General features: G+C 40.7%; 2 protein-coding genes across 2 annotated transcripts in view; both read left to right on the top strand.

Moving 5' to 3' along the window:
- Nucleotides 1–777: 777 nt before the first annotated feature.
- Nucleotides 778–25,689, top strand: part of LOC127690653 (uncharacterized) — a 157,810-nt gene continuing 132,898 nt past the window's right edge. Inside the window, exons 1-4 of the mRNA XM_052190213.1 lie at nucleotides 778–907; nucleotides 1,615–1,777; nucleotides 5,317–5,448; nucleotides 6,076–6,259. Coding sequence (XP_052046173.1) covers nucleotides 778–907; nucleotides 1,615–1,777; nucleotides 5,317–5,448; nucleotides 6,076–6,259 — 609 coding nt within the window. The remainder of the gene's footprint in view (nucleotides 908–1,614; nucleotides 1,778–5,316; nucleotides 5,449–6,075; nucleotides 6,260–25,689) is intronic.
- On the top strand, nucleotides 18,329–25,338 carry LOC127691111 (uncharacterized). The gene is made up of 5 exons (XM_052190699.1): nucleotides 18,329–18,458; nucleotides 19,178–19,340; nucleotides 23,583–23,714; nucleotides 24,397–24,580; nucleotides 25,330–25,338. Exons 1-5 carry the CDS (start codon nucleotides 18,329–18,331, stop codon nucleotides 25,336–25,338), a joined length of 618 nt encoding a protein of 205 aa, XP_052046659.1.

Below are 25,689 nucleotides of genomic sequence, written 5' to 3'. Positions count from 1 at the left end.
AATTGAGGTTTAACCTGAACTCAGGCCATTCTACTTCCTGCCCAACCTCCTGAGTCTCATTTTGCTGTGAGTATAGCAAAAAAAGTTGATATTTTGAAGAAGGGACAGAAACTTTACCCTTTTATATTTGCCCTGCATTTGAGCCCCTATGTTCCAGAGTAAATGTAGTTATCCTTGCAAAAGAGACAACTGTAAACACAGATTTTGTAAAATACATGGATATGTCTATGCAAACTATCAAGGAATGTACAGTCAGAAAATATTAACCAGGTTTGATATAATTAATTGTAAAGGAGAAAGATATTGTCGTCTGGCAAAAAGGGTAAACCTGGGAAATTGGACTGTATGTCATACAAATTGACTCAGGTGGTATATTTGTTATCGAGAAAAATCTCCCACATCCATGGTACCTAGAGATTTGGGCACTAACAACAATCTCTTATGCATGTCAGGGTCCTAACTAACTCTCCCCATCAAAAGCACTTGACTTATTAAGCAGAGAGAAATCTCTAGCTTTGAAAGGAGAGGTAGCCAAAGGGTGTTCTCTGGGTCAAATTAGAGGCTCCAGGAAAGGGCAGCCCAGAAATTGGTCAATTTGAAGAGAGCTTATTAACAAGCAGGTCATGGCAGTTCCCAGTGACATCATCAGTAATGCCTTCCGTGGACATTCTCCTGTATCTAGGAGAGAACTAGAATCTTCTGTGATGTCACCTGTGTTGTGGTAACAGCAACTGCCTGTGGGATATCATTCAGTGCCTGCTGGGTTCACAAACAGCCATGTTTTCCAGGCTGAGGAGGCTATTTCGAATGGAGAATCGTGATCAAGGAGACACTGGACCAAGTCAGAAGGAATCCAGCAAACTGTCTCATAGAACAGGAAGAATGAATTCTTTTTGGCGAAGGCACAGTGAGTCCTGGGCAGAATTGGGGAACTTTCAGGAATAGGTAGGCTTGAACATCAGGAGTAGGTCTTACAGGCAGGAATCTTGGATTTTCTCAGTTGCAGAAGAAGGATCAAAATTTCTGATGATTAGTTTGACAGAGTGCCAGGAATTGACCAGCCTGCAGCTACATTTCTTGAAGTTATTTAATTTATTTGGTGTATCAATGAATGCCAGGAGGAGACAGTTTGAGAATCACAATGTATCTCTTCATGGTAGGGAGTTGAAGCACTTCATACTCTAGATAACTGTAGGATACATCAGTAACTGATGAAAAGAAGAGAGAAGGAGGCTGTACTGGTTATGTGTTGAGGGCTCAGACCCTTTGGGTTTGAACACAAATCATTAGGGCTTGATGGTGCTAAGTAGTATGAACTTCAGTATTTATATGCATAACATCTGTTATGAGCTGACACTGTTCCTCAGATATTTATGTCTGAGGATGCTTATGGTTTTCAGGACAAGGTGTAATTGGGAGTATGGCATATGTCTGGCAATGGTGGTTGGGAAGAGGGACATAGCTTAGCAGACTAGCTCAAACCTAGCTGTTCTACTCTTTCAGGGATTCACCCTGTCTCTAGCTTTACTCTTCCTCAACCTTTTTGGTCCTCAGAATGGTCCCCTGCCCTGGGCAATCAACTATGCAAATTCATTTGTGTTTATCTATTTTCAGGGTCTGCTAAGAAGACATCACCCCAAAATTCAAGCATAACTAATCAGAATAAACAAAACAATAAATTAGAAGCATTGAATTTTGATATCAGGAAGATGCGGTTTGAGAAGGAAGAACTTTGTAGAATCATGGATCTTTACAACTATAATAATTTGAACTACAGGTAGTAATTACATCTAGTACCCTGTTGACATATTGTGCCCTCTGTGTTAACCCTCATTTCTTCCCATGATTGGAGTGTTTCATCTTTCATTATGCATTTTAAGAAGCCATCACAGCTGTTGAATTGTAGGATAAGTCATGTGCTATATGTTTATGGTCATCCTCTATTGTATTTGGCCTTGAGGTGCTTGGAGTCTGATTGGTTCTATAAACAGGTAGAAGGACATGGTCACATGCTGCCTGTTAGTGTGTGAATACAATGGCTTCATGTCATCACTGCTTTACTCTGATTTTGTTCATTATACTCTGAGAATATGGCAGCTCTCTGGATTGATTTGGCATTTTAAATGTGATTGTGTGTGTGAATGTAGTTGTGTGTATTTTGTTCAGGATCTTTTGCTGTGGGATTTTTGATGGGGTCTGAACATTTGTCTAATGCACAGCTTGCAGGTGATAAAAGTGTTGAGTCCATAGAGCCCCAAATTGATCACCTTGCTTCTTGTGTTTATCTTGGTGTCACATAAGAATCACCTTGGGAAGGAGGTGTTAGAAAGCCTCTCCACTGTAAATACTAGTTATGTCCTCTGGTAATTCATGTAACAGTAGGAACCAAGAATTGAGAATCCCTGTCTTTAAAATATGAGAAAATCATCACATATATTTGATGGACTGAAGCCTGTGATACAGTTTAACGGAAACTTCTCAGAGAACTAGTCTGTTCCTACAGGCTCACCTGGGGAGCTCTTGAAGGTCACCTCCTCCATTTGGTCCCCTGTCTCTGTTGTCCTGTGCCCAGGATAATAAGTTAATCCAGGACCAGTAAGGTCCACTTTCAAGGAGCAAGAATGTGGCATATACTTGGCTTGTGTAGTCCAGAATAGAGCCTGTTTTCACATGAGACTCTTTTTGGTTTTTCGAGACAGGGTTTCTCTGTGTGGTCCTGGTTGTTCTGGAACTCACTCTGTAGATCAGGCTGGCCTCAAACTCAGAAATCTGCCTGCCTATGCCTCCTAAGTGCTGGGATTATAGGCATCTGCCACCATGCCTGGCGAGACTGTTTTTTTATTTGGTATTTTCTTTTACATTTCAAATGTTATCCCCTTTCCTGTTTTCCTCTATTCCAGAAACCACCTATTCCATCTCCCTTTCCATTGCTTCTGTGAGGGTGATCCTCCTCCCTCCCAACTACCCACCCCTGCTTTGATTCCCCTAAATTGTAGCATGTATTGAGCCTTCATTAGACCAAGGACCTCTCCTCCCAATGATATCTGACAAGGACACCCTCTGATACGTATGCAGTTGGAGCCACGTGTACTCCTTGGTTGGTGGCTTAAACCCTGGGAGCTCTTGGGGGTCTGGTTGGTTGATATTGGAGTTCTTCCTATGGGTTGAAAACCACTTCTGCCCCTTCAGTCCTTTCTCTAACTCTTTCATCTGTCAGTAGATGCTTTGTCCAATGGTTGACTGTGAGCATTTGCTTATATATTTTTAAGGCTGTGGCAGGTCCTCATGAGTCAGCTATATCAGGTTCCTTTCAGGAAGCATTTCTTGGCATCTTCAATAGAATCTGGGTATGGTACTGTATACAGGATGAATCCCCATGTGGGGCAGACTTGACATGGCCTTTCCTTCAGTCTCTGCTCTATATTTTTTCCTCTATATTTGCTCTGGTGATTATTTTGTTCCCATTTCTAAGAAGGACTGAATCCCCCACACTTTAGTTTTCCTTCTTGAGTTTCATGTGTTCTGTATATTGTACCTTGGTTATATGGATGTTTTGGGTTAATTTCTACTTATCAGTGAGTGCATACCATGTGTGTTCCTTTGTGTTTGGGTTACCTTACTTAGGATGATATTTTCTAGTTCTATCCATTTGCCTAAGAATTTCTTGATTTCACAATTTTTAATAGATGAGGGGTACACCAGTGTATACACGTATCACCTTTTCGGTATCCATTCCTCTTTTGAAAGACATCTGGGTTCTTTCCAGTTTCCAGCTATTATAAATTATGTTGCTATGAACATGGTGGAGCATGTGTCCTTGTTGTATGTTGGAGTATCATTTGGGAATATGCCCAGGAGTGGGTTTAGATGGGTACTCAAGTGATAGTATGTCCAATTTTCTGAGGAACTGGTAGACTGATTTCCAGAGTGGTTGTATCCTACCAACAATGGAGGAGTGTTTCTCTTTCTCCACATCCTATCCAGCATCTGTGTTACCTGAGTTTTTGATTTTAGCCATTCTAACTTCTATGAGGTGAAATCTCGGGGTTGTTTTGATAAGCATTTCCCTGATCACTATGGATGCTGAACATTTATTTAGATGCTTGTTGGCCATTAAATACTTGTCAGTTAAAATTTCTTTGTTTAGCTCTTTACCCCATTTTTAATAGTGTTATTTGATTCTCTGGAGTCTAACTTCTTGAGTTCTTTGTATATATTGTATATTAGCTCTCTATTGGATGTAGGATGGGTAAAGATCTTTTTCCGGTCTGTTGGCTGCTGTTTTGTCCTATTGACAGTGACCTTTGTTTTACTGAATCTTTGTAATTTTATGTGGTCCCATATGTTGTTACTTGATTTTAGAGCATTAGCCATCAGTGTTCTGTTCATGAAATTTTCCCATGTGCCCATGTATTTGAGGAGCTTCCCCACTTTCTCCACTATAAATATCAGTCTATCTGGTTTTATGTGGAGGTTTTTGATATATTCTTTATTTACATTTCAAATGATTTCCCCTTTTCTGGGTCCCCACTCCCCAAAAGTCCCATAAGCCCTCTTTCCTCCCCCTGTTCCCCCATCTACTCCTTCCCACTTCCCTGTTCTGGTATTCCCCTATACTGCTGCACTGAGTCTTTCCAGATTCAGGGGCCACTCCTCCATTCTTCTTGGACATCATTTAATATGTGGATTATGTCTTGGGTATTCCAAGTGTCTAGGCAAATATCCACTTATCAGTGAGTGCATACCATGATTGATCTTTTGAGACTGGGTTACCTTACTTAGTATGATGTTCTCCAGTTCCATCCATTTGTCTAAGAATTTCATGAATTCATTGTTTCTAATGGCTGAATAGTACTCCATTGTGTAAATATACCACATTTTTTGTATCCATTCCTCTGTTGAGGGACACCTGGGTTCTTTCCAGCTTCTGGCTACTAAGAATAGGGCTGCTATGAACATAGTGGAGCATGTGTCCTTATTGCATGCCGGGGAATCCTCTGGGTATATGGCCAGGAGTGGTATAGCAGGGTCCTCTGGAAGTGTCATGCCCAGATTTCTGAGGAACCACCAGTCTGATTTCCAAAGTAGTTGCACCATCTTGCAAACCCATCAGCAGTGGAGGAGTGTTACTCTTTCTCTATGTGGAGGTTTTTGATCCATGTGGTCTTGACTTTTGTAGAAGGACATAAGAATTCATCTATTTGCTTTTATCTACATGTTGTCCACCACATGTTACCAGCACCATTTGTTTGTACATGATTCTTGAATTCATATCTCACTCGATTTTTTTGCTCCTGTGGTCATGCCCTAACACAGGATGAATGTTGAATTCGACATCATTAAATCACAACATGAGAAGGCAAGGATGGATATGGAAAAAATGAAGCAGTCAATAAGTGATGCCATAGAGAAGTACAAGGAGGTGATAGAAGATAAGTATTCCTACAGGTGAGTCATTGACACAGCCGCGACCCCAGCACTAGTCAGGGAATGCTTCTGTCCTTGTAGGACTCTAAACAAAAGTAAGGGCTCTGGTTCCATACTGTTCCATAATAAGAACCCTGTTTTGAAGCAACAATCTTGAAATTGTGCCTCTTGGACTCAGTTGTACTAAGTGTGAAAAGTGTACAAGTTCATCCACTCTTTATTCTTCCAAATTCAGGATCCTCTACATAGAAAACCTTTCCACTATGATGGAAATAAAAGGCAAACCTCAACCTCTAGGGTTCTAACAGGAGATTTAAAGATCTGGGATCCCTGACAAAAATGGAAAGATTGTATACATGTTGGGTCTTCTCTCCCACATCAGAGAAGATTTGTCCACTAGTACTGATTGTTTCCTACTACCATGGACACAGAAGCACCTATGAGGAACATTTACTGTTCTGTGATGTTCATGAAACCCTCTAGTTGTCAGGGATTTCTGAAGTCATTTGAGTCTTGTGGAATGTTAGCCACATTACACAAGTCTTTGAATTTGACCTGGTTCAATTTGGTACTGATATGGGTGCTTGGAGGACTGGCAGACAAACAGAAACTGAAACAGAAACTCACCCTGTTTTATTTGTGAATCAGCACCAGGCACTACCACGTCCTGAATGCATGTTCACAACAGAAGGAGAATGTAAGGATATTGCTGCACGAGAACAATAAGCTGCTGGTGGAGCAGGCTGAACCACAAGCCTACTTTGGGGAAGAAAAGAGGTTCTGTGAGGAGGCCAGCAAGACCATCGATTTCCCATGTGCCAAGCAGCAGCAGGTAGGATGAGACATCAGAGGCAGTTTGCCCTCATGGCTAACCAAAAACATAGACACACTAATGAAACTGTCTCCCAACTTCCCCAAACACTCCCTTGTGTCTCATCCAAGTGTTCATTTATGTGATCATTTCCAAGTTTTTCTGAGGACGTAGGCCTTTTTGAGAAACTGTGTGTTTATAAGCAACTGCTCCTACTCTACTAGAATCTGCAGTTCATTAATGGAGATAGGTGGACTACACAGCACACCACTGCATGCCATTAAGTTTGAAGGGGGCTGTGCTGGAGTCCTCCTTTAGAATAGCACAGAGCTTTGGAGAAGAAGTAAAGGCCTGTAGCTCCTTTGCTTTGCAGTGATCATGTGAGACTGCAGGCAGGAAGTGGTTTGCAGGGATGAGAGCAGAGTGGAATTGACGAGTGAGTGGATATCACTGTTGTCTTTTGTCAGCTTTTGTTCTTTTCCCTCCCCTTCTCTGCTATCTCAAGATGGTTTCTTCAGGCTTCATAGACCTTTGGTCACATTAACAGAGCCTGAGTAGTAACTTGTCAATCCTGTTTTCTTTGAGTGTTGCTGGAGAGGTCGTCCCTGGGCCTTAAATTCTGGAGTTGGCTGACTGACTGATCAGGCATGTGGCGAAGGCTTCTTTTTTTTATTTTTATTATTTTATTGATATATTTTTATTTACATTTCAAATGATTTCCCCTTTTCTGGGTCCCCGCTCCCCGCAAGTCCCATAAGCCCTCTTCCCTCCTCCTGTTCCTCCATCTACCCCTTCCTGCTTCCCTGTTCTGGAATTCCCCTATACTCTTGCACTGAGTCTTTCCAGAACCAGGGGACACTCCTCCATTCTTTTTGGACATCATTTAATATGTGGGTTATGTCTTGGGTACTCAAAGTTTCTAGGCTAATATCTTCTTAAAAGTTGAGGTTTGGTATGAGAGATTTGAGGATTTCAGAAAAAATTTCTCCTTATATACCCCCAATTTTCACGAAGAAGTGCGTTCTCCCGAGATTTTTATTCCTCTAGGAAGAATAGCAGAGTTGTGGGACACACTTGGCACCTCTGCTTTCTATAGTCTAAATTATCTTGTTCGTCTAGCATGACAGATTACTCACTGTTTTCTGCTCACTTATGATTTTCGTTTTGTGTATGTTTTGTGTGTGTGTGTGTGTGTGTGTGTGTATGCATGGTCATGCTGACCTTTATCTTTTTAGCTATATTGGGAGGGTAAATTAATGACATCTGATTTTGTCTAGTCTTAATTCTTTGAGCCTTGGTCTCTCCATAAACCTGGCACTTCCTGTTTTGTGCTGCCCAGTAGTCTTTCCTTGTCCTGTCCACTGTCAGGTGGATCTCCCTCTCTTGTTTGTTTCAACAAATTCCTAAACAACACAGTTACTTTAAAAATGAGTATTAGATTTCTTCACTGTCCATGCATAGAGTTATCCTCCTGAGTGATTCTGGTTTGTCTTATTGGCTTCAGCATGAGCATGCCCAGAATCCTACAGTGCATCCGTCTGCTGCCATTGTTTTGCTAACTGTTTTGTGGGCATGGCTTTGTTTCAGGATAGATTCCCCCTCATAGTTGAGGGGGAGTTGTTCCATGAGCGATTGCTCAGTTTGAGATAATCCATGCATGCATTAGGCCTTCAAACAGTCAGCCTTATCTTACTCAAAATATCCCCAACCCAATCACAGAGTGCTGCATTTCAGAAATGTCACAGCAGTTTATTTCAAGAGCTTGCCTTTGACTGATATTGAGGATGATTCAATATCACACAAACTGTTATGTGTTAAAAAGTTCCTAAGTAAAGTTCCAAAGTCACTCTCTTCCTCTGATACTTCCAAGATCTTCTATGAAGGAACCAGTGTGGGTTATGTGAGGAAACTGTGAGGAGTCAACATGGGGCTTGCTGTGGGCTTTTCTTCGATATCTCTTTCTTGGGAATTTGGTGTTGTGTTGTTCAGGTTATCTATGCAGGGCTTGTAACTTACTTGTAGGACCAGCAAGTATCTGCATAGATAAAGTTCTTGAAGAGCAAAAAGGTAGAGGTCAGGGTCACAAAGGCTGCCTAAGTCTAAGAGCCTTCCTTGGACACATGGCATGTCCCACGACTTGCTCATGCCACAGGAAATGTGCTGGAAGAGAGGAACATTTTCATTGATTTTTGTGTTTGTGTTTGTGTGTCTGTGTCTGTGTGTGTTTGGAGCAGCTGTGGCTGAGCATGTTTATACTTAAGTTGTATGTTTTTATAATATTAGGTGATTTTTCAAGTATTTGTGGTATGGATGCTTGTATACACGTGTGTGTGTGTGTGTGTGTGTGTGCATGTTTGTACAGAAGGAGTAACTCTCCTGAAGACCATCAGGTAAAGAGAGAAATTGTACTTATGTGGTTCAGCCTTTCCATGAGCGATTGCTCAGTTTGAGGTAATCCATGCAAGCATTAGGCCTTCAAACAGTCAGCCTTATCTTACTCAAAATATCGTCAACCCAATCACTCATGTGGGGAAACTCTTCCTTTCAATCCTACTCATAGAGATTTCCTATTATTATGTGCTCACACCTTTGGACACCAAGTAAGTTAGGTGATGGTAAAGGGAGCTCCTACTGGAAGAAACTGTTTACATTGGGACAAGTCTGAAACAATGACCAAGATTGAGATGCTAGTCCACCACAAAGATGGGGTCCTTTACTGGGAAACAATCCTACTCTTCCCAGCCTTGGGAACTTGCTAAGCCAGATTGGATAATAGGTCAAGACACCTGATTTCCCATTGGGGAAAGCATATCACTGACTGAGCTGTCTATATGCTATGCCCACTATGCACCTCTCCCACTCAAGATTTGTTTTTCATATCCCCAATTCATCCTAAGAGATTTTTATATTAGCATTCACTGGACAACTAAACAGGTTATTGAAGTATACTATGCTTTTATTGTGTGAACACAAATATTTTACATGCTTGAGAGTGAACCCTATAATAGCCATAGACATACAGGGGTGTTGTTTTGTCCCTTCATGGCCATCCTGTTTAAAGTTCAGTGCCTTTTCTTGGGAATATTTTAATTTAGCACACTTGTGCTGAGTATAGGATCTATAGTGCCCAGGGATTTCATGTGATATGGTTTCTCTGGATATTTGCAGATAGAGGATTTCACAAGTGGAACCCAGGCAGGTTGCTGCACTGGAGAAATAATCACAGCCTTCACTTCAATTCTTGGCAGGTTTCCCATAAGGCATCCCTGTGGGTTTCTAGGTTGCTCACATCTCTCTTGAACTCAGATTCAGACATTGCTACAATGTTATTATTCCTTATCATCTACCTGGACTGTTGGACAAATGTGGTGTCTTGTTAAACTCCAGTTCAGTGTGTAGTTCACAGTTCAGTTTCTTGCAGTTTTTTTTCATTTAGTTTTTTCTTTTTTCTTTTTTTGAGACAGGGTTTCTCTGTGTAGCCCTGCCTTTCCCTGAACTCACTTTGTAAACCAGGCTGGCCTTGAACTCAGAAATCTGCCGGCTTGTGCCTCCCAGAGCTGGGATTAAAGGCGTGAACCACCACTGTTTCTTGCAGTTTTTAAAAGCTGAGAAAAAAAATCCAAGCCCAGGTGCTCTTTGACACTTGGGGATGCAGGTTCTGACCTCAGCTGATGTGTCCTGTTAGATTGTCCACCTGAGTAGAGCTGGTGTGAGAGGAACAGCAGAGTTGACAAATTCTTACCAGGCCTTTTTCCCTTCCTTCCTTAGGTGTGAAATACTCTATCAGAATCAAGAACATGGCACTGACAAGGACATGATCTCCCTTGTGGAATACTGCTGTAGGAGGAATACTGAGTGTGCGCAGCAAACTCACAACTATTATATCTCATCCCTAATAATCATGGGTACCATGGGCTGCATTTTCTTCCTTTACTTTAATTTCATTGTGAATAAGACTTAAATTCATCTATTGTCTGGTTCAGCAAGAGTGCAGTATTCAGACATGTTCAGAGACACAAAAATTGCTGGACATCAAGGAAGAGTCTGGGAGTGTAAATTTTTACTTGTCCTGATGTGTCATCAAGAGTAATTACATCAAGATAAGTCAACAAAATTGAAAAGACTTTGAGCCAAAGTCTATAACATGTCTTCTGCTTTGACTTGGGTGACTATATCCTTCAAAGACACACTCCAAAAAAGAGACCTGCTTATATTTCTCTTGTAAAGATTGTTACCATCACTAATTGCTTTTTTATACTGTTGCTAAGGGCAGCCACAGGCTCTAAGTCTGTGCTGCAAATTGAGCAGCCAAAGAATGCTCCTTAGCACAAATCTTGTTTTTACATTTTTGTTTGAGTTTTGATTACTTTGGTTATTTGGCTTTTCTTGTTTTCATTTGACGTTTTGTTATTTATTTATTGTTGTTTTATTCTTATAATTGATTTGATAATTTCTTAAGGCTATATACTGTACATATTGACTGCATGCTTTCAGTTTCTTTTGAGTAAATTGTATGTATTCTTATTAATAAAACAGTGATCTCCAACTCTTCCCTCCTAAGAATCTTCTTTATTCAGATGTGGTGCCACAGTCTTGAATTCTTACATTGCTCAGACACAGATGGAACTTTGCATTCTCATGGGGCTCGGGTACCATAGTTACTTTCTAGCCAGACTAAGCTACAAACAAGACTGCACCTTCAGTGTGGATAGTGTGTCCAAATCTGTGGATACCAACTTCATGATGGGAAAATTACCCATGCTGTATCATTGTTGTTAAATATTTAGATAGTACTAAAATTCTAAATTTGGTGTTACAGACCAAAGTATGCGGTGGGATAACCAGGATTCTTTGGTCCAGGAAGATACAGGTCTGGCAGTAGTGACAAACTAACATAACAACAGAGGCAGTTTGAAATATGAATGTGTTTTTCGGGTATCTCCCAAAGTCCAGTCAAGTTAACATCTCAAATTAAGCATCACATACATCTGTAAAAGGCTATCTAGGCTTTCTTGGGCAATACAGGGTGTTTACCCAAAGTCCAGGGCACATGTGGCTAAACTGCTTCTTCATTTTGGTCTTGATGTCCTGCCAGTCCGGGAACTGAAGAAGGATGATTCCCGTGCCTAGCCTCCTGGTGAAAATGGCAGCATTGTAGAGCTTGGGAAGCTGCCTGGCTCACGCTGTTTTTCAAGAATACTTCCGCCTAGTCTGCCGGTTGCATTCTTCTCTGTGCCATGCCCAGGGCCATTGTAGTCCCCGAGCCCAGGGCCACCGTAGGCCCTGGGCATTCAGCTCCAGTGATTAGCTCCAGTAGCAGCCTCTAGCTTCCAGCCTGGTAAAACTAACTGGCTGCAGCTTTTTGGGCCAGCCTGGTAAATTAACCGGCTATTAGCCGTTAGGCCCAGCCTGAATGAACTAACTAACTCGGTCCTCCTCCGAGTGTCTCTCTCCGTAAAAAGTATCTATTGCCTCTCTGAGTAAAAAGTATACTGTCTCTCTGAGTCTAAATCAAGTCTTCGTGAGTATTAAGTATGAACTGTATCCTGAATCCCACCTGAATAAGCTAAGAAAGATTGTTTTGTCCAAGGACTCCTTGGGTGGGGCCTGTAACAAAAGGCAGTTCCTCATAAACTTCCCTTGCTATTCAGGTGGGCTTGAGATAGCCTGTTTGCAAGCAAAATCAAGAGTTAAAGGCAGAAGTGGATTAGTTTGTGGGGGCAGGTAGCTATGGAACTAGGTACCAACTCAAAGGTAAATTCTTACTACCTGTCCCAACAGCCCTTTGTATGGCAAGGACCTCGTAAGATTTTTCAGATGTAAATATCCTTAGTCTGGGCTATTGTTTGGAATCCACCTGCCCTAAAAGGAATGACTAAGAAGCAAAAAAGAACCTGTGACTAGAGTTCCTGGAATGCTTTTTCTACCATAGTAACATAAATGGTTCTCTATATTTGCTTGGTTATATCATGTCCCAGCCATAAAGAATAAGAGTTTTTAGAATTGCCAAATGAGATATTTTAGCTTCTGATTATATGGAGTGTTCCGCTCTTTTATAACACTTTTATAGGCTTTACTGGGCAACCGTGGCATCTATGGATGATAGTGTGTAAGATGTAAATTGGAAATTCACTAGTATTTCTGTAATATCTCTCAGGAAATAAAACATAGTCTAAGGGAATATAAAAGCTATCAGAAACACAGAACTGCATGTGTGTGGCTTCCTTCAAATATACTATCAGTGGTTGCTACTGTTAGAGATACTATATTCCAAGACCTTTCTGGGGATAGGGTTTTGTTTGGTTGTTTTGTTGTCCTTCTTCATTATGAAGATGATTTTTGTGCTTGACAATAATTTGGTTCCTTTTTGGTTTTTAACAGAAGCACAGTGTATAGTTCACTGTTCAGTTTCAAGATGTTTATAGAAGCTGAGAAAAATACAGGCCCATATGGCCTATTAGTATTGTCCTGTGTTTTTTATTTTGATTTATTTTATATTTATGGATTATTTGGCTTCTGTAGGTCTCGGCAACACTTGCATACCATTCCCCAAAGTCCTGCAGAGGTCATTGGATTTCAGCTGGAACTGAAGTGACAGAGGATGTTAGATACCCTGTGGGTCTTTGAGAAAAAGTTCTCAAATGATGAGCCATCTCTGCATCCCTGACATGGACTTTTGTCTTTCCTTGTGCCACACCTATAAAAAGTGGTTCTGGTGACATGTAGGGACACATACATGGGCTATGCATGCTAATTTTCTAAACATCTAGGTATTTATGTAGGTTGTCTTAGTATTTTACTGCTGAGAACAGATTCAATGATTAAGGAAAGTCTTAAAAAGGACTCCATTTAATTGGGGCTGGCTTACAAATTAAGATGTTCAGTCCATTATCATCAATGTGGGAGCATGGAAGCATTTAGAAAGGCATGGTCCAGTAGGAGCTTCTTCTGAAGATGGCTAGCAGAATCCTCACTTTCAGGCAGCTAGGATGAGGGTCTTATAGCCCACACCCACAGTGACAATCCTATTCCAAAAAGCCCATATGTCCTCTAATAGGTAACAGTACTATTCCCTGCCCTGTGCATATACAGACCATCATAGTCTACTCCCTTGCTCCCACAGGCTTGTTCAAGCATATGAATCCATGGGGGCCACGGCTCAACATAAAATAATGCAATATCCATTTAGTCCAACTTTTAGAGTCCCCATAGTCTATAGCCATCTCAACAATGTTAAAAGTCCAAAGTTCAAGGTATCTTCTGCAATTTATCCAATCACTTAAGTGGAATCCACAAAGTAAGACAGAAAACTAGCTGTGCAGACTCCAAACTCTGCATCCCCATGTCTGATGTCAAAGGGGCCTTCAGATCTCCAACTCCCTTTACTTTGTTGGCTTCAACAAAGTTCTTTCTCCTGTGCTGATTCAACACCCTCTTATCAGTTTCCTCAGTAGATAGCCCATGAATCTGGCTTCTCAAACATCTTGGGTTCCCCAAGGCAATTTCAATGTTACAGCTTCCTGTTTCTCTGTCTATGACCTACACGTGATTATCTGGGCTTCTCTAAACACCTGGAAACTTCTCCATCTCTGCCCTCTGTAGCAATCTAACCTCTTGTTGATCCACACCACTGCTGCTGCTATTCTTGATGATCATCCCATGGTGCTGGCATTTCCAACACTGGGATCTTCCCCTGCACCTAGGCTTTTCCAGTGGCCTCTCATAAACTCCCTGGGCCAAGTATGCACAAACCATCCCATAATGCATTACTGGATACAGGATCATGCCTCAGCATCTCTTATTCCCAGAGTTGGAGCAGGTCTCTGATATCTCATTCTATATGACAATGCAGATCAGCTCCATCACAGGTAATCCAGAACTGAGAAACTGTCCTGAAAGTGGAGGTGGTAAAGGTAACCTGTTTATCTGCCATTTAATCAGTGTTACAAGCAAGCTTCATACTAGCCAGGGTAGATGTAGCCTACAGCAGATACCACACACCTCTGGTGGAGAATGTTTACTTTCAAGACTAGGAACAGAGAATGATGATTGATGCTGCTCTTTTACCATTATAGATCTCACAGTATACTAAGAAGCATTTTTTAACATGAGTGATCGCTGAGAAGTTCCCATGAGTTCTGTCAAAACGCACTGGATCTGTCAGAAAGACCTGCGTTTCCAAGGCCATGTGAATTTGCACTTGCTCTCCTCTACATCAAATCTTTTTTCTTCAAGCATTCTGAAAAGGAAAAAATACCTCCTCTCTTTAACAGGATGATCAACGGAAGACCACTGAGCACGATTTCTTGTAAATACCAAGTAGAAGTACCCACTTGTTTTCAAAGGAAAAGCAGTGCTTTATGTGATTTGAAGCTTCTCGTTGAATCAGAGAAGTAGTTTGGGAGCAGTCACGACAGGAATCAGGGAAAAATCATAGTGCAAACTAAATGGAGGGAAACTGGAAGCAATTCCATAAAAACGAGGGACTACACAGGCTGCCCTCTCAGTCCCGACCTATTCCAAATAGAACTTGAGGCCCTAGCCAGAATAGTCAGAGGACAGAAGAATGCCAAACAGTTACAATTTGGAAAGGAAGAAGTCATTTGCAGATGATAGGCTAGTATACTTAAGTTACCCCAAAAATTCCAACACATAATTGCTTTGTTTTCTTTCTTTATTTTAAACTCTTGATTTATTTTTCTCTCTGTACCTCCATACCACATCCCATACCTCCTAAATGCTCCCTTGTGTCTATGATGTTGTCTCTAGGTCCAAACACTACCTTACCATACCTGTAAACTCCCTGTTGCCTCCAGACTCTTGAGGGTTAGGTGTATCTCCTCTATCTAAACCCAGACCTGGCAGTCCTTTTTTCTATATGTATTAGAGGCCTCTTATCATCTGTTGTATTCAGTCTGGTTGGTGTTCTAGTATCTGAGAGATCTTAAGGGTCCAGGTTTATTGAAACTGCCCATCCTCCTACAGGGTCATCCTTCTCAGCTTCTTTCAGCTATCCAGTAATTCAAACTTAGGGTTCAGCCACTTCCTGTTTTTCAACCATAGGGTTCAGCATCCAATCAATGGTCAGAAACTGCTGACCACCTGAGAATTAGTTTAGATTTTTGTTTGTTTGTTTATTTTGCTACAGGGTTTCTCTGCATAGCCCTGGCAGTTCTGGAACTAACTCTGTAGACTAGGCTGGCCTCAAACTCAGAAATCTTCCTACCTCTGTCTCCCAAGTGCTGGGATTAAAGGCATGCAACACCACTGCCTGGCTACACCAGAGAATTCCTAAACTTGATAAATAACAAAGTGGCTGGAAATAAAATCAACTCAAACAAATCAGTAGTCTTCTCTAGTAAAAAGATAAACAGGCTGAGAGTGAAATTAGGGAAACAACACCCTACTCAAATAATATAAAATACCTTGGAGTGACTCTATCCAAGAAAGTAAAAGATCTGTCTGACAAGAACTTCAGGTCTCTGAAGAAAGAAATCAAAGAAGATCTCAGGAGTCACAGGAGGACATATGGAGACAAAATATGGAACAGAGACTAAAGGAAAGGACATCCTGAGACTTCCCACTTTGGGACCCATCTCACATCCAGAGACACCAAACCCAGACACTATGGAGGAAGCCAAGAAGTGATTGCTGACAGGAGTGTGCTACAGCAGCCACCTTTGGACTGAGCATGGAGTCCCCAATGGAGGAGAGAGAAAGGCCTGAAGGAGTGATAGGGGGTTTCACCCCTAGAAAGAACAACAATATCAACCAACCAGACACCCCAGAGTTTCCAGGGACTTCACCACCACTAAAGAGTACACATGGAGGGGCACATGGCTCCAGCATGTAGGTATCGGAGGATGGCCTTGTCGGTCATCAATGGAAGGAGTGGCTCTTGGTTTTGTAAAGCCCCAATGTCCCAGTTTTTGGGAATGCCGGTGTGGGCTGGCATCAGTGGGTATGTGAGGGAGCACCCTCTTTGAAGCAGTTGGAGGGGGCATGAGAAAGGAGTGTCCTGGCCTGAAAACTAGGGAAGGGGATAACATTTGAAATGCAAGATTAAAGTTTTTTTAAAATATAAAAAATGTCTTGAAGATCCAGAAATGAAACCACACATATGGACACTTGATCTTTGACAAAGAAGCCAAAAATATACAATGTAAAAAAGAAAACTGGTCTAAATGACACTAAGTATGTAGAAAATGAACAGAGAGGCATATTTGAAACCTTACACACAAAACTCAATTCCAGGTGGATCAAAGACCTCAACATAAAACCAGATTCACTGTATCTAACTGAAAAGAAAATAAGAAAGAGTATCAATCTCTTGGGAATTGTGTAAATATTCCTAAATACAACTCCAACGGCTGAGGCCCTAACATCAAAAATTGCTAAATGAGACTTCATGAAACTGAAAAGCTTCCATAAGGCAAAGTGCATAGCCAATAGGACAAATTGTCAACCTACATATTGTTAAGAAATCTTCACTAACTTCAAATCCTATAGAGGGCCAATTCCAAAATATATTAAGTACTCAAGCAGCTGACTACCAAAAAAAAAAAAAAAATAACAGCAAAGTACCCAATGTCCAGCAACCTCATGGTGGCTCACTTCTCATATGTCTGAAGAGAGTAATGGTTTACTCATATACGTAAAATAAATATATTTCTTAAAAAGAACTAAACAAAAAAATCACAACAGAAGAATCCTGAATGGCAGAGAAGCATTTAAAGAAAGGATCAAAATCCTTAGACATCAGCAAAATGCAAACCAATAAGACCCTGAAATTGGTGTTAAGTGGTATAATTTACAGTGAGGAATGTTTAAGATCAAAAGCTCATATGAAAGCACATGTTGTTGAGAATGTGGGGAAAGAGGAACATTCCTCCATTTCTGGTGGGACTGTAAAGTGCAATGACAACTCTGGAAATAAATCTGGAGTTTCCTCAGAAAATTAGAAATGGATCAGTCTGAAGGCCAAGGACCAACCTTCATGGCCCATGAACTCCTACATTCATGTTTCACATGATCCTTATTATTTAGATTTTCTTTTTGGGCTACGACTTTGATCTTGGTAAGCATCTGGTCCCTCTGATTCTCAATCGATTCTCTGTTGTCACACACTTTTTGAGGTATATCCAGCCACTAAAGATTATTCATACCTTCAAATTTTTCTAAATGCTTAAACTTCCATAGAACCCTGTCATCTTAAAAACAGAAGCTAAGAATATCCAAAAGTTTGCTATGCCACAACACATGATGAGTTGATTTTGTGAAAACATACAAGCTGGCTGTGTGGCTACAATATAGTCATTCAGTCCAGGGTGACCTTGGCTCACGGATGCCTGCTTTAATTGTCTGGTCATATTTGACAAAAAGAGGAATTTGCAAGTTAATATTTTGAAGAAGGGACAGAAAATTTACTATCTTATATTTGCTCTGTATTTGAGTCCTTATGTTCCAAAGTAAAGGGAGTTATACTTGCAATACAAAAGAGTGTAGACAAGAGATTTTGTGAAGTGCATGGATATGCCTATGTAAACAATCAAGGGATGCACTGTAAGAAAATATTAACCAGGTTTGGTAGAATTAATTGTAAAGGAGAAAGATATTGGCATCTGGCAAAAAGGGTAAAGCTGGGGAATTTACTGTATGTCATATGAATTGACTCAGGTGGAATATTTATTATTGACAAAAATCTCCCAAATGCAAGGAACCTAGAGATTTGGGTGCTAACAACAATCTCTTATGCATGTCTGGGTCCTAACTAACTCTTCCCATCAAAAGCACTTGACTTCTAATAAAGCAGAGAGAAATCTCTAGCTTTGGAAGGAGAGGTTTCCAAAGGGTATTCTCTGGGTTAAATTAGAGGCTCTAGGAAAGGGCAACATAAAAATTGGTCAATTTGAGAAGAGTTTATTAATGAGCAGGCCATGGCAGTTCCCAGTGACATCATCAGTAATGCCTTCCTTGGACATTCTCCTGTATCTAGGAGAGAACTAGAATATTCTGTGATGTCACCTGTGTTGTGGTAACAGCAACTGCCTGTGGGATATCATTCAGTGCCTGTTGGGTTCACAAACAGCCATGTTTTCGAGGCTGCGGAGGCTATTTCAAATGGAGAATCGTGATCAAGGAGACACTGGCCCAAGTCAGAAGGAATCCAGCAACCTGTCTCATAGAACAGGAAGAATGAATTCTTTTTGGCGAAGGCACAGTGAGTCCTGGGCAGAATTGGGGAACTTTCAGGAATAGGTAAGCTTGGACTTCAGGAATAGGTCTTACAGGCAGGAATCTTGGACTTTCTCAGTTGCAGAACAAAAATCAAAACTTTCTGATGACCAGTTTGACAGAGTGCCAGGAATTGACACACCTGCAGCTTCTACTTTTCTGGAAGGTATTTAATTTCCTTTGGAGTGTCACTGAATGCCAGGAGGAGACCCTTTGAGAATAACAATGTATCTCTTCATGGTAGGGAGTTGAAGCATTTCATCCTCTAGATTACTGTAGGATACATCAGTCTCTGATGAAAAGAAGAGAAAAGGAGGCTGTGCTGGTTATGTGTTGAGGTCTCAGACCCTTTGCATTTAAATACAAATCATTAGAGCTTGATAATGCTGAGCTGTTGAACTTCAGAATTTATCTGCATAGCATCAGATATGAGCTGACAATGTTCCTCAGATATTTACATCTCAAGATGCTTATGGTTTTCAGGACAAGGGTGCCTGTAATTGGGAGTATGGCATATGCCTGACAATGGTGGTTGGGAGGAGGGTCGTAGCTTAGCAGACTAGCTGAAACGTAGATTTTCTACTCTTTCAGAGATTCACCCTGTCTCTAGCTTTGCTCTTCCTCAAATGTCTCTTTGGGATTCAGAATGGTCCCCTGCCCTGGGCCATCAACTATGGAAATTCATTTGTGTTTATCTATTTTCAGGACCTGGTAGGAAAACACCACCCCAAAATTCAAGCATAACTAATCAGATGAAGCAAAAGAATAAATTAGAAGCATTGGATTTTGATATCAGGAAGATGCGGTTTGAGAAGGAAGAACTTTGTCGAATCCTGGATCTTTACAACTATAATAATTTGAACTACAGGTAGTAATTACATCTTGTATGCTGTTAGCTATATTGTTCCATCTCTGTTAAGTCTATTTCTCATGACTGGAGTGTATCAACTTTCATTATGCATTTTAATAAGCCATTACAACTGATGAATGTAGGATAAGGCATGTGCTATATGTTTATGGTCATCCTCTATTGTATTTGACCTTGAGGAGCTTGGAGTCTCATTGGTTCTATAAACAGCTAGAAGGACATGGTCACAATTGCTGCCTCTTAGTGTATGGATACAATGGCTTCATGTCATAACTGGTTTACTCTAATTTTGTTCATTATACTCTGAGAATATGGCTGCTCCCTAGATTGATTTGGCATTCTAAAATGTTTGTGTGTGTGAATATAGTTGTTTGTGTTTTGTTCGGGAACTGGCGCTGTGGGGCCTTTGATGGGGTCTGAACATTTGACTGATGCACAGTTTGCAGGTGATAAAAGTGTTGAGTCCATAGACCCCCAAACTGATCACCTCTCTTCTTGTGTTTATATTGGTGTCACATAAGAATCTGTTTGGGAAAGATGTGTTAGAAAGTCTCTCCCCTCTGTAGTAAAGTTTAAAGTCTGGGATACTGAATCCCCCTGAATTTCTTTTACTGTTGAGAAAAGTTTTAGCTATTCTGGGTTTTTTGTTATTCCAGGTGAATTTGAGAATTGCTCTTTCTAGCTCTATGAAGAACTGGGTTGGGATTTTTATGGGGATAGCATTGAATCTGTAGATTGCCTTTGGCAAGATGGCCTTTTTAACTATATTAATCCTACCAATCCACGAGCATGGAAGGTTTTTCCATTTTCTGAGATCTTCTTCGATTTCCTTCTTCAGAGATCTGAAGTTCTTGTCATATAGGTCTTTCACTTGTTTGGTTAGAGTCACCTGAAGATACTTTATGCTGTTTGTAGCTATTGTGAAGGGAGTCATTTCCCTAATTTCTTTCTCAGTTTGCTTATCCTTTGAATATATAAAGGCTACTGATTTGCTTGTGTTGATTTTGTAGCCAGCCACTTTGCTGAAGTTGTTTATAAACTGTAGGAGTTCTCTAGTAGAGTTTTTAGTGTCACTTAAGTATACTATCATATCACCTGCACATAGTGATAGTTTGACTTCTTCCTTTCCAATTTGTATCCCTTTGACTTCCTTATGTTTTCTAATTGCTCTAGCTAGGACTTCAAGAACTATACATAAAGAACTTCAGAGGGCTGAGAAACACCTTAAGAAATGTTCAACATCATTAATTATTAGGGAAGTGCAAATCAAAACAACACTGAGATTTCACCTCACATCAGTCAGAATGGCGAAGGTCAAAAACTCAGGAGACAGCAGGTGTTGGCGAGGATGTGGAGAAAGAGGAACACTCCTCCACTGCTGGTGGGTTTGCAAGATGGTACAACCACTTTGGAAATCAGTCTGGTGGTTCCTCAGAAAACTGGGCATGACACTTCCTGAGGACCCTGTTATACCACTCCTGGGCATATACCCAGAGGATTCTTCAGCATGCAATAAGGACACATGCTCCACTATGTTCATAGCAGCCCTATTTGTAGTAGCCAGAAGCTGGAAAGAACTCAGGTTTCCCTCAATGGAGGAATGGATACAAAAAATGTGGTATATTTACACAATGGAGTACTATTCAGCCATTAGAAACAATGAATTCATGAAATTCTTAGACAAATGGATGGAGCTGGAGAACATCATACTAAGTGAGGTAACCCAGTCTCAAAAGATCAATCATGGTATGCACTCACTGATAAGTAGATATTAGCCTAGAAACTTTGAATACCCAAGACATAATCCACATATTAAATGATGTCCAAAAAGAATGGAGGAATGGCCCCTGGTTCTGGAAAGACTCAGTGCAAGAGTTTAGCAGAATTCCAGAACAGGGAAGTGGGAAGGGGTAGATGGAGGAACGGGGAGGGAAGAGGGCTTATGGGCCTTTTGGGGAGTGGGGACCCAGAAAAGGGGAAATCATTTGAAATGTAAATAAAAAATATATCAATAAAAAAGAAAAAAAATAAAGTTGTATAATTTCTGAAAAAATAAAAGAAAAGAAAAAAGAAAAAAGAAAAAAGAAAAAAAAGAAAGTCTCTCCCCTGTAAATACTAGTTATGACCTCTGGTAATTCATGTAACAATAGGAACCAAGAATTGAGAATCCCTGTCTTTAAAATATGAGAAAGTCATCACATGTATTTGTTGGACGGAAGTCTGTGATACAGTTTAATGGAAACTTCTCAGAGAACTAGTCTGTTCCTACAGGCTCACCCTGAGAGCTCTTCAATGTCAGTTCCCTCCATTGGGTCCCCTGTCTCTGCTGTTTTGTACCCAGGAAAATAAATTGAACTCAGCACCAATAGGTCCCACTTTGAAGGAGTAAGTATGTGGTATATACTTGATGTGGCTACTCCAAAATACAACCTTTTTTCATATGAGATCATTTTTTTATTTTATATTTTCTTTATTTACATTTCAAATGTTATCCTCTTTTCTGTTTTCCTCTTTTCCATAAATCATCTATCCCACCTACCTTCCTTCTGCTTCTCTGAGGTTGTTCCTAGTCCCTCACACACACACCTAAACTGCAGCACTAATTGAGCCTTCATAAGACCAAGGACGTCTCCTCCCATTGATATGTGACAAGGCCATCCTCTGATACATATGCAGCTGGAGCCATGTGTACATCTTGGTTGGTGACTTAATCCCTGGGAGCTCTGGGTGGTTCAGTTGTTTGATACTGTAGTTCTTCCTATGGGTTGGAAACCACTTCAGCCCCCTCAGTCCTTTCTCTAATACCTCCATCTCTCAGTAGATTCTCAGTCCAATGGTTGGCTATGAGCATTTGCCTCTGTATTTGTAGGTCTGTGGCAGGTCCTCTCATGAGGCAGCTACATCAGACTCCTTTCAGGAAGCATTTCTTGGCATCTTCAATAGAATCTGGGTATGGAACTGTATACAGGATGTATCCTCATGTGGGGCAGTCTTGACATGGCCTTTCCTTCAGTCTCTGCTCTATACTTTATCTCTATATTTGCTCTGGTGATTATTTTGTCCAATTTCTATGAAGGTCTGAATCTACTAAACTTTGGTCTTCCTTCTTGAGCTTCATGTGTTCTGTGAATTGTACCTTGGTTATATGGATGTTTTGGGCTAATATCTACATATCAGTGAGTGCATACCATGTGAGTTCCTTTGTGTTTGCGTTACCTTACTGAGGATGATATTTTCTAGTTCTGTTCATTTACCTAAGAATTTCTTGATTTCATATTTTTTTATTAGCTGAGAGGTACTCCATTGTATATATGTATCACTTTCTGTGTGTCCATTCCTCTTTTGAAGGACATCTGGGTTTTTTCCAGCTTCTGGCTATTATAAATTAATCTGCTGGCAACATAGTGGAGCATGTGTCCTTGTTGTATGTGGGAATATCTTTGGGAATATGCCCAGGAGAAGTTTAGTTGTGTCTAATTTTCTGAGGATCTTGTAGACTGATTTCCAGAGTGGTTTAACTGTTTGCAATTCCATCAACAATGGAAGAGTGTGTCTCTACACAATCCTATCCAGCAACTGTGGTACCTGAGTTTTTGATTTTAGCTATTCTGACTTCTATGATGTGTAATCACAGGCTTGGTTTGATGAACATTTCCCTGATGACTAAGGATGTTGACCACTTATTTATGTGCTTGTTGGCCATTAAATATTTGTCAGCTGAAATTTTTTGTTTATCTCTGTACCCCATTTTTAATAGTTCATTTTATTTGATTCTCTGGAGTCTATCTTCTTGAGTTCTTTGTATATATTGTATATTATTACCTCTCCTTTGGAAGTAGGATGGGTAAATATCTTTTTCCAATCTGTTAGTTGCTGTTTTGTACTATTGACAGTGACCTTTGTCTTACAGAATCTTTGCAATTTTATGTGGTCCCATATGTTGTAACCATATGTTGATTTCAGAACATAAGCCATTGGTATTCTGTTCAGGAAATTTTCCCATGTGCCCTTGTGTTTCAGGTTCTTCTCCAGTTTCTATCTGGGGAATTCACGTCTATCTGGTTTTATGTGGAGGTTTTTGATCTACTTGGACTTGACTTTTGTAGAAGGACATAACAATGGTTCAATTTACATTTTTCTACATACTGATCACCACTTGTGTAGCACCATTTGTTTGTACATGATTCTAGAATTCATATCTCAGTAGATTTTTTTTGCTCCTTTGGTCATGCCCTAACACAGGATGAATGTTGAATTCGACATCATTAAGTCACAACATGAGAAGACAAAGATGGATATGGAAAAACTGAAGCAGTCAATAAGTGATGCCATAGAGAAGTACAAGGAGGTGATAGAAGATAAGTATTCCTACAGGTGAGTCATTGACACAGCCGCGACCCCAGCACTAGTCAGGGAATGCTTCTGTCCTTGTAGGACTCTGAACAAAAGTAAGGGCTCTGGTTCCTTACTGTTCCATAATAGGAACCCTGCCTTGAGGCAAAGGTCTTGAATTTGTGCCTCTTTGACTCAGTTGTCCTAAGTGTGAAGAGTATACAAGACCATCCACTCTTTATTCTTCCAAATTCAGGATCCTCTACATAGAAAACATTTCCATGGTATTGGAAATATAAGGCAAACCTCAACCTCTAAGGTTCTACCAGGAGATTTAAAGATCTGGGTCCTTGACAAAAATGGAAAGATTGTATACCTGTTGGGTCTTGTCTCCTTTCTCAGAGAGGATTTGTCCTCTAGTGCTGATGGTTTCCTACTACCATGGACACAGAAGCACCCATTAGGAACATTTCCTGTTCTGTGATGTTTATGAAACACTCTAGGTATCAGGGATTTCTGAAGTCATTTGAGTCTTGTGGAATGTTAGCTACATTACATGAGACTCTGAATTTGACCTGCCTCAATTTGGTGTTGATATGTGTATTGTGGACTCTAGACTGGGGCTGTCAGGGGATCAGGGAATTGCAGGGATCAGGGTACTTGGAGGACTGGCAGACAAACAGATACTGAAACAGAAACTCGCCCTGTTTTATTTGTCAATCAGCACCAGGCACTACCTCGTCCTGAATGCATGTTTACAACAGAAGGAGAATGTAAGGATATTGCTGCATGAGAACAATAAGCTGCTGGTGGAGCAGGCTGAACCACAAGCCTACTTTGGGGAAGAAAAGAGTTTCTGTGAGGAGGCCAGCAAGACCATTGATTTCCCCTGTGCCAAGCAGCAGCAGGTAGGATGAGGCATCAGAGGCAGTTTGCCCTCATGACTAGCCAAAAACATAGACACACCAATGAAACTGTCCACCAACTTCTCTACACACTCTTCTGTTTCTCATCCAAGTATTCAATTATGTGATCATTTACAAGTTTTTCTGAGGACGTAGGTCTTTTTGAGAAACTGTGTGTTTATAAGCAAATGCTCCTACTCTACTAGAATCTGCAGTTCATTAATGGAGATAGGTGGACTGCACAGCACACCACTGCATGCCCTTAAGTTTGAAGGGTGCTGTGCTGGAGTCCTCCTTTAGAATAGCACAGAGCTTTGGAGAAGAAGTAAAGACCTGTAGCTCCTTTGCTTTACAGTGATCATGTGAGATTGCAGGCAGGAAGTGGTTTGCAGGGATGAGAGCAGAGTGGAATTGACGAGTGAGTGGATATCACTGTTGTCTTTTGTCAGCTTTTGTTCTTTCCCCTCCCCTTCTCTGCTATCTCAAGATGGTTTCTTCAGGCTTTATAGATCTTTGGTCACATTAACAGAGCCTGAGTAGCAGCTTGTCCATCGTATTTTCTTTGAGTGCTGCTGGAGAGGTCGTCCCTGGGCCTTAGAGTCTGGAGCTGGCTGGATGACCAGGCTTGAGGCAAAGGCTTCTCAAAAGCTGAGGTTTGGTATGAGAGATTTGAGGCTTTCAGCAAAAATTTCTCCTTATATAACCCCAATTATGAGGAAGAACTGTGTTCTCCTGAATTTTTATTCCTCTAGGAAGAATAGCAGAGTTGTGAGACACACTTGGAACTTCTGCTTTCTTTAGTCTAAGTTAGCTGGTTCCTCTAGCATGACAGATTACTTACTGTTTTCTGCTTACTTATGTTTTTTGTTTTATGTATGCTTATGTGTGTGTGTATGTGTGTGTGTCCGTGTGTGTTTGTGTGTCTATGTGTGTGTATGCATGATCATGCCGACCTTTATCTTTTTGTGCATGTTGGGAGGGGAAATTAATGACCCCTGATTTCGTGCAGTCATTCATCACTTAATTCTTTGAACCTAGGTCTCTAAGATAAACCTGACACTCCCTGTTTTGTGCTTGGCAGTAGTCTTTCCTTCTCCTTGTCCTCTATCAGG

This window comes from Apodemus sylvaticus, chromosome 8 (assembly GCF_947179515.1).
Source record: "Apodemus sylvaticus chromosome 8, mApoSyl1.1, whole genome shotgun sequence".
Classification (NCBI taxonomy): domain Eukaryota; kingdom Metazoa; phylum Chordata; class Mammalia; order Rodentia; family Muridae; genus Apodemus; species Apodemus sylvaticus.
Note: the sequence above shows the minus strand (reverse complement) of the source record. Positions and strands in the feature narration are given on the sequence as shown.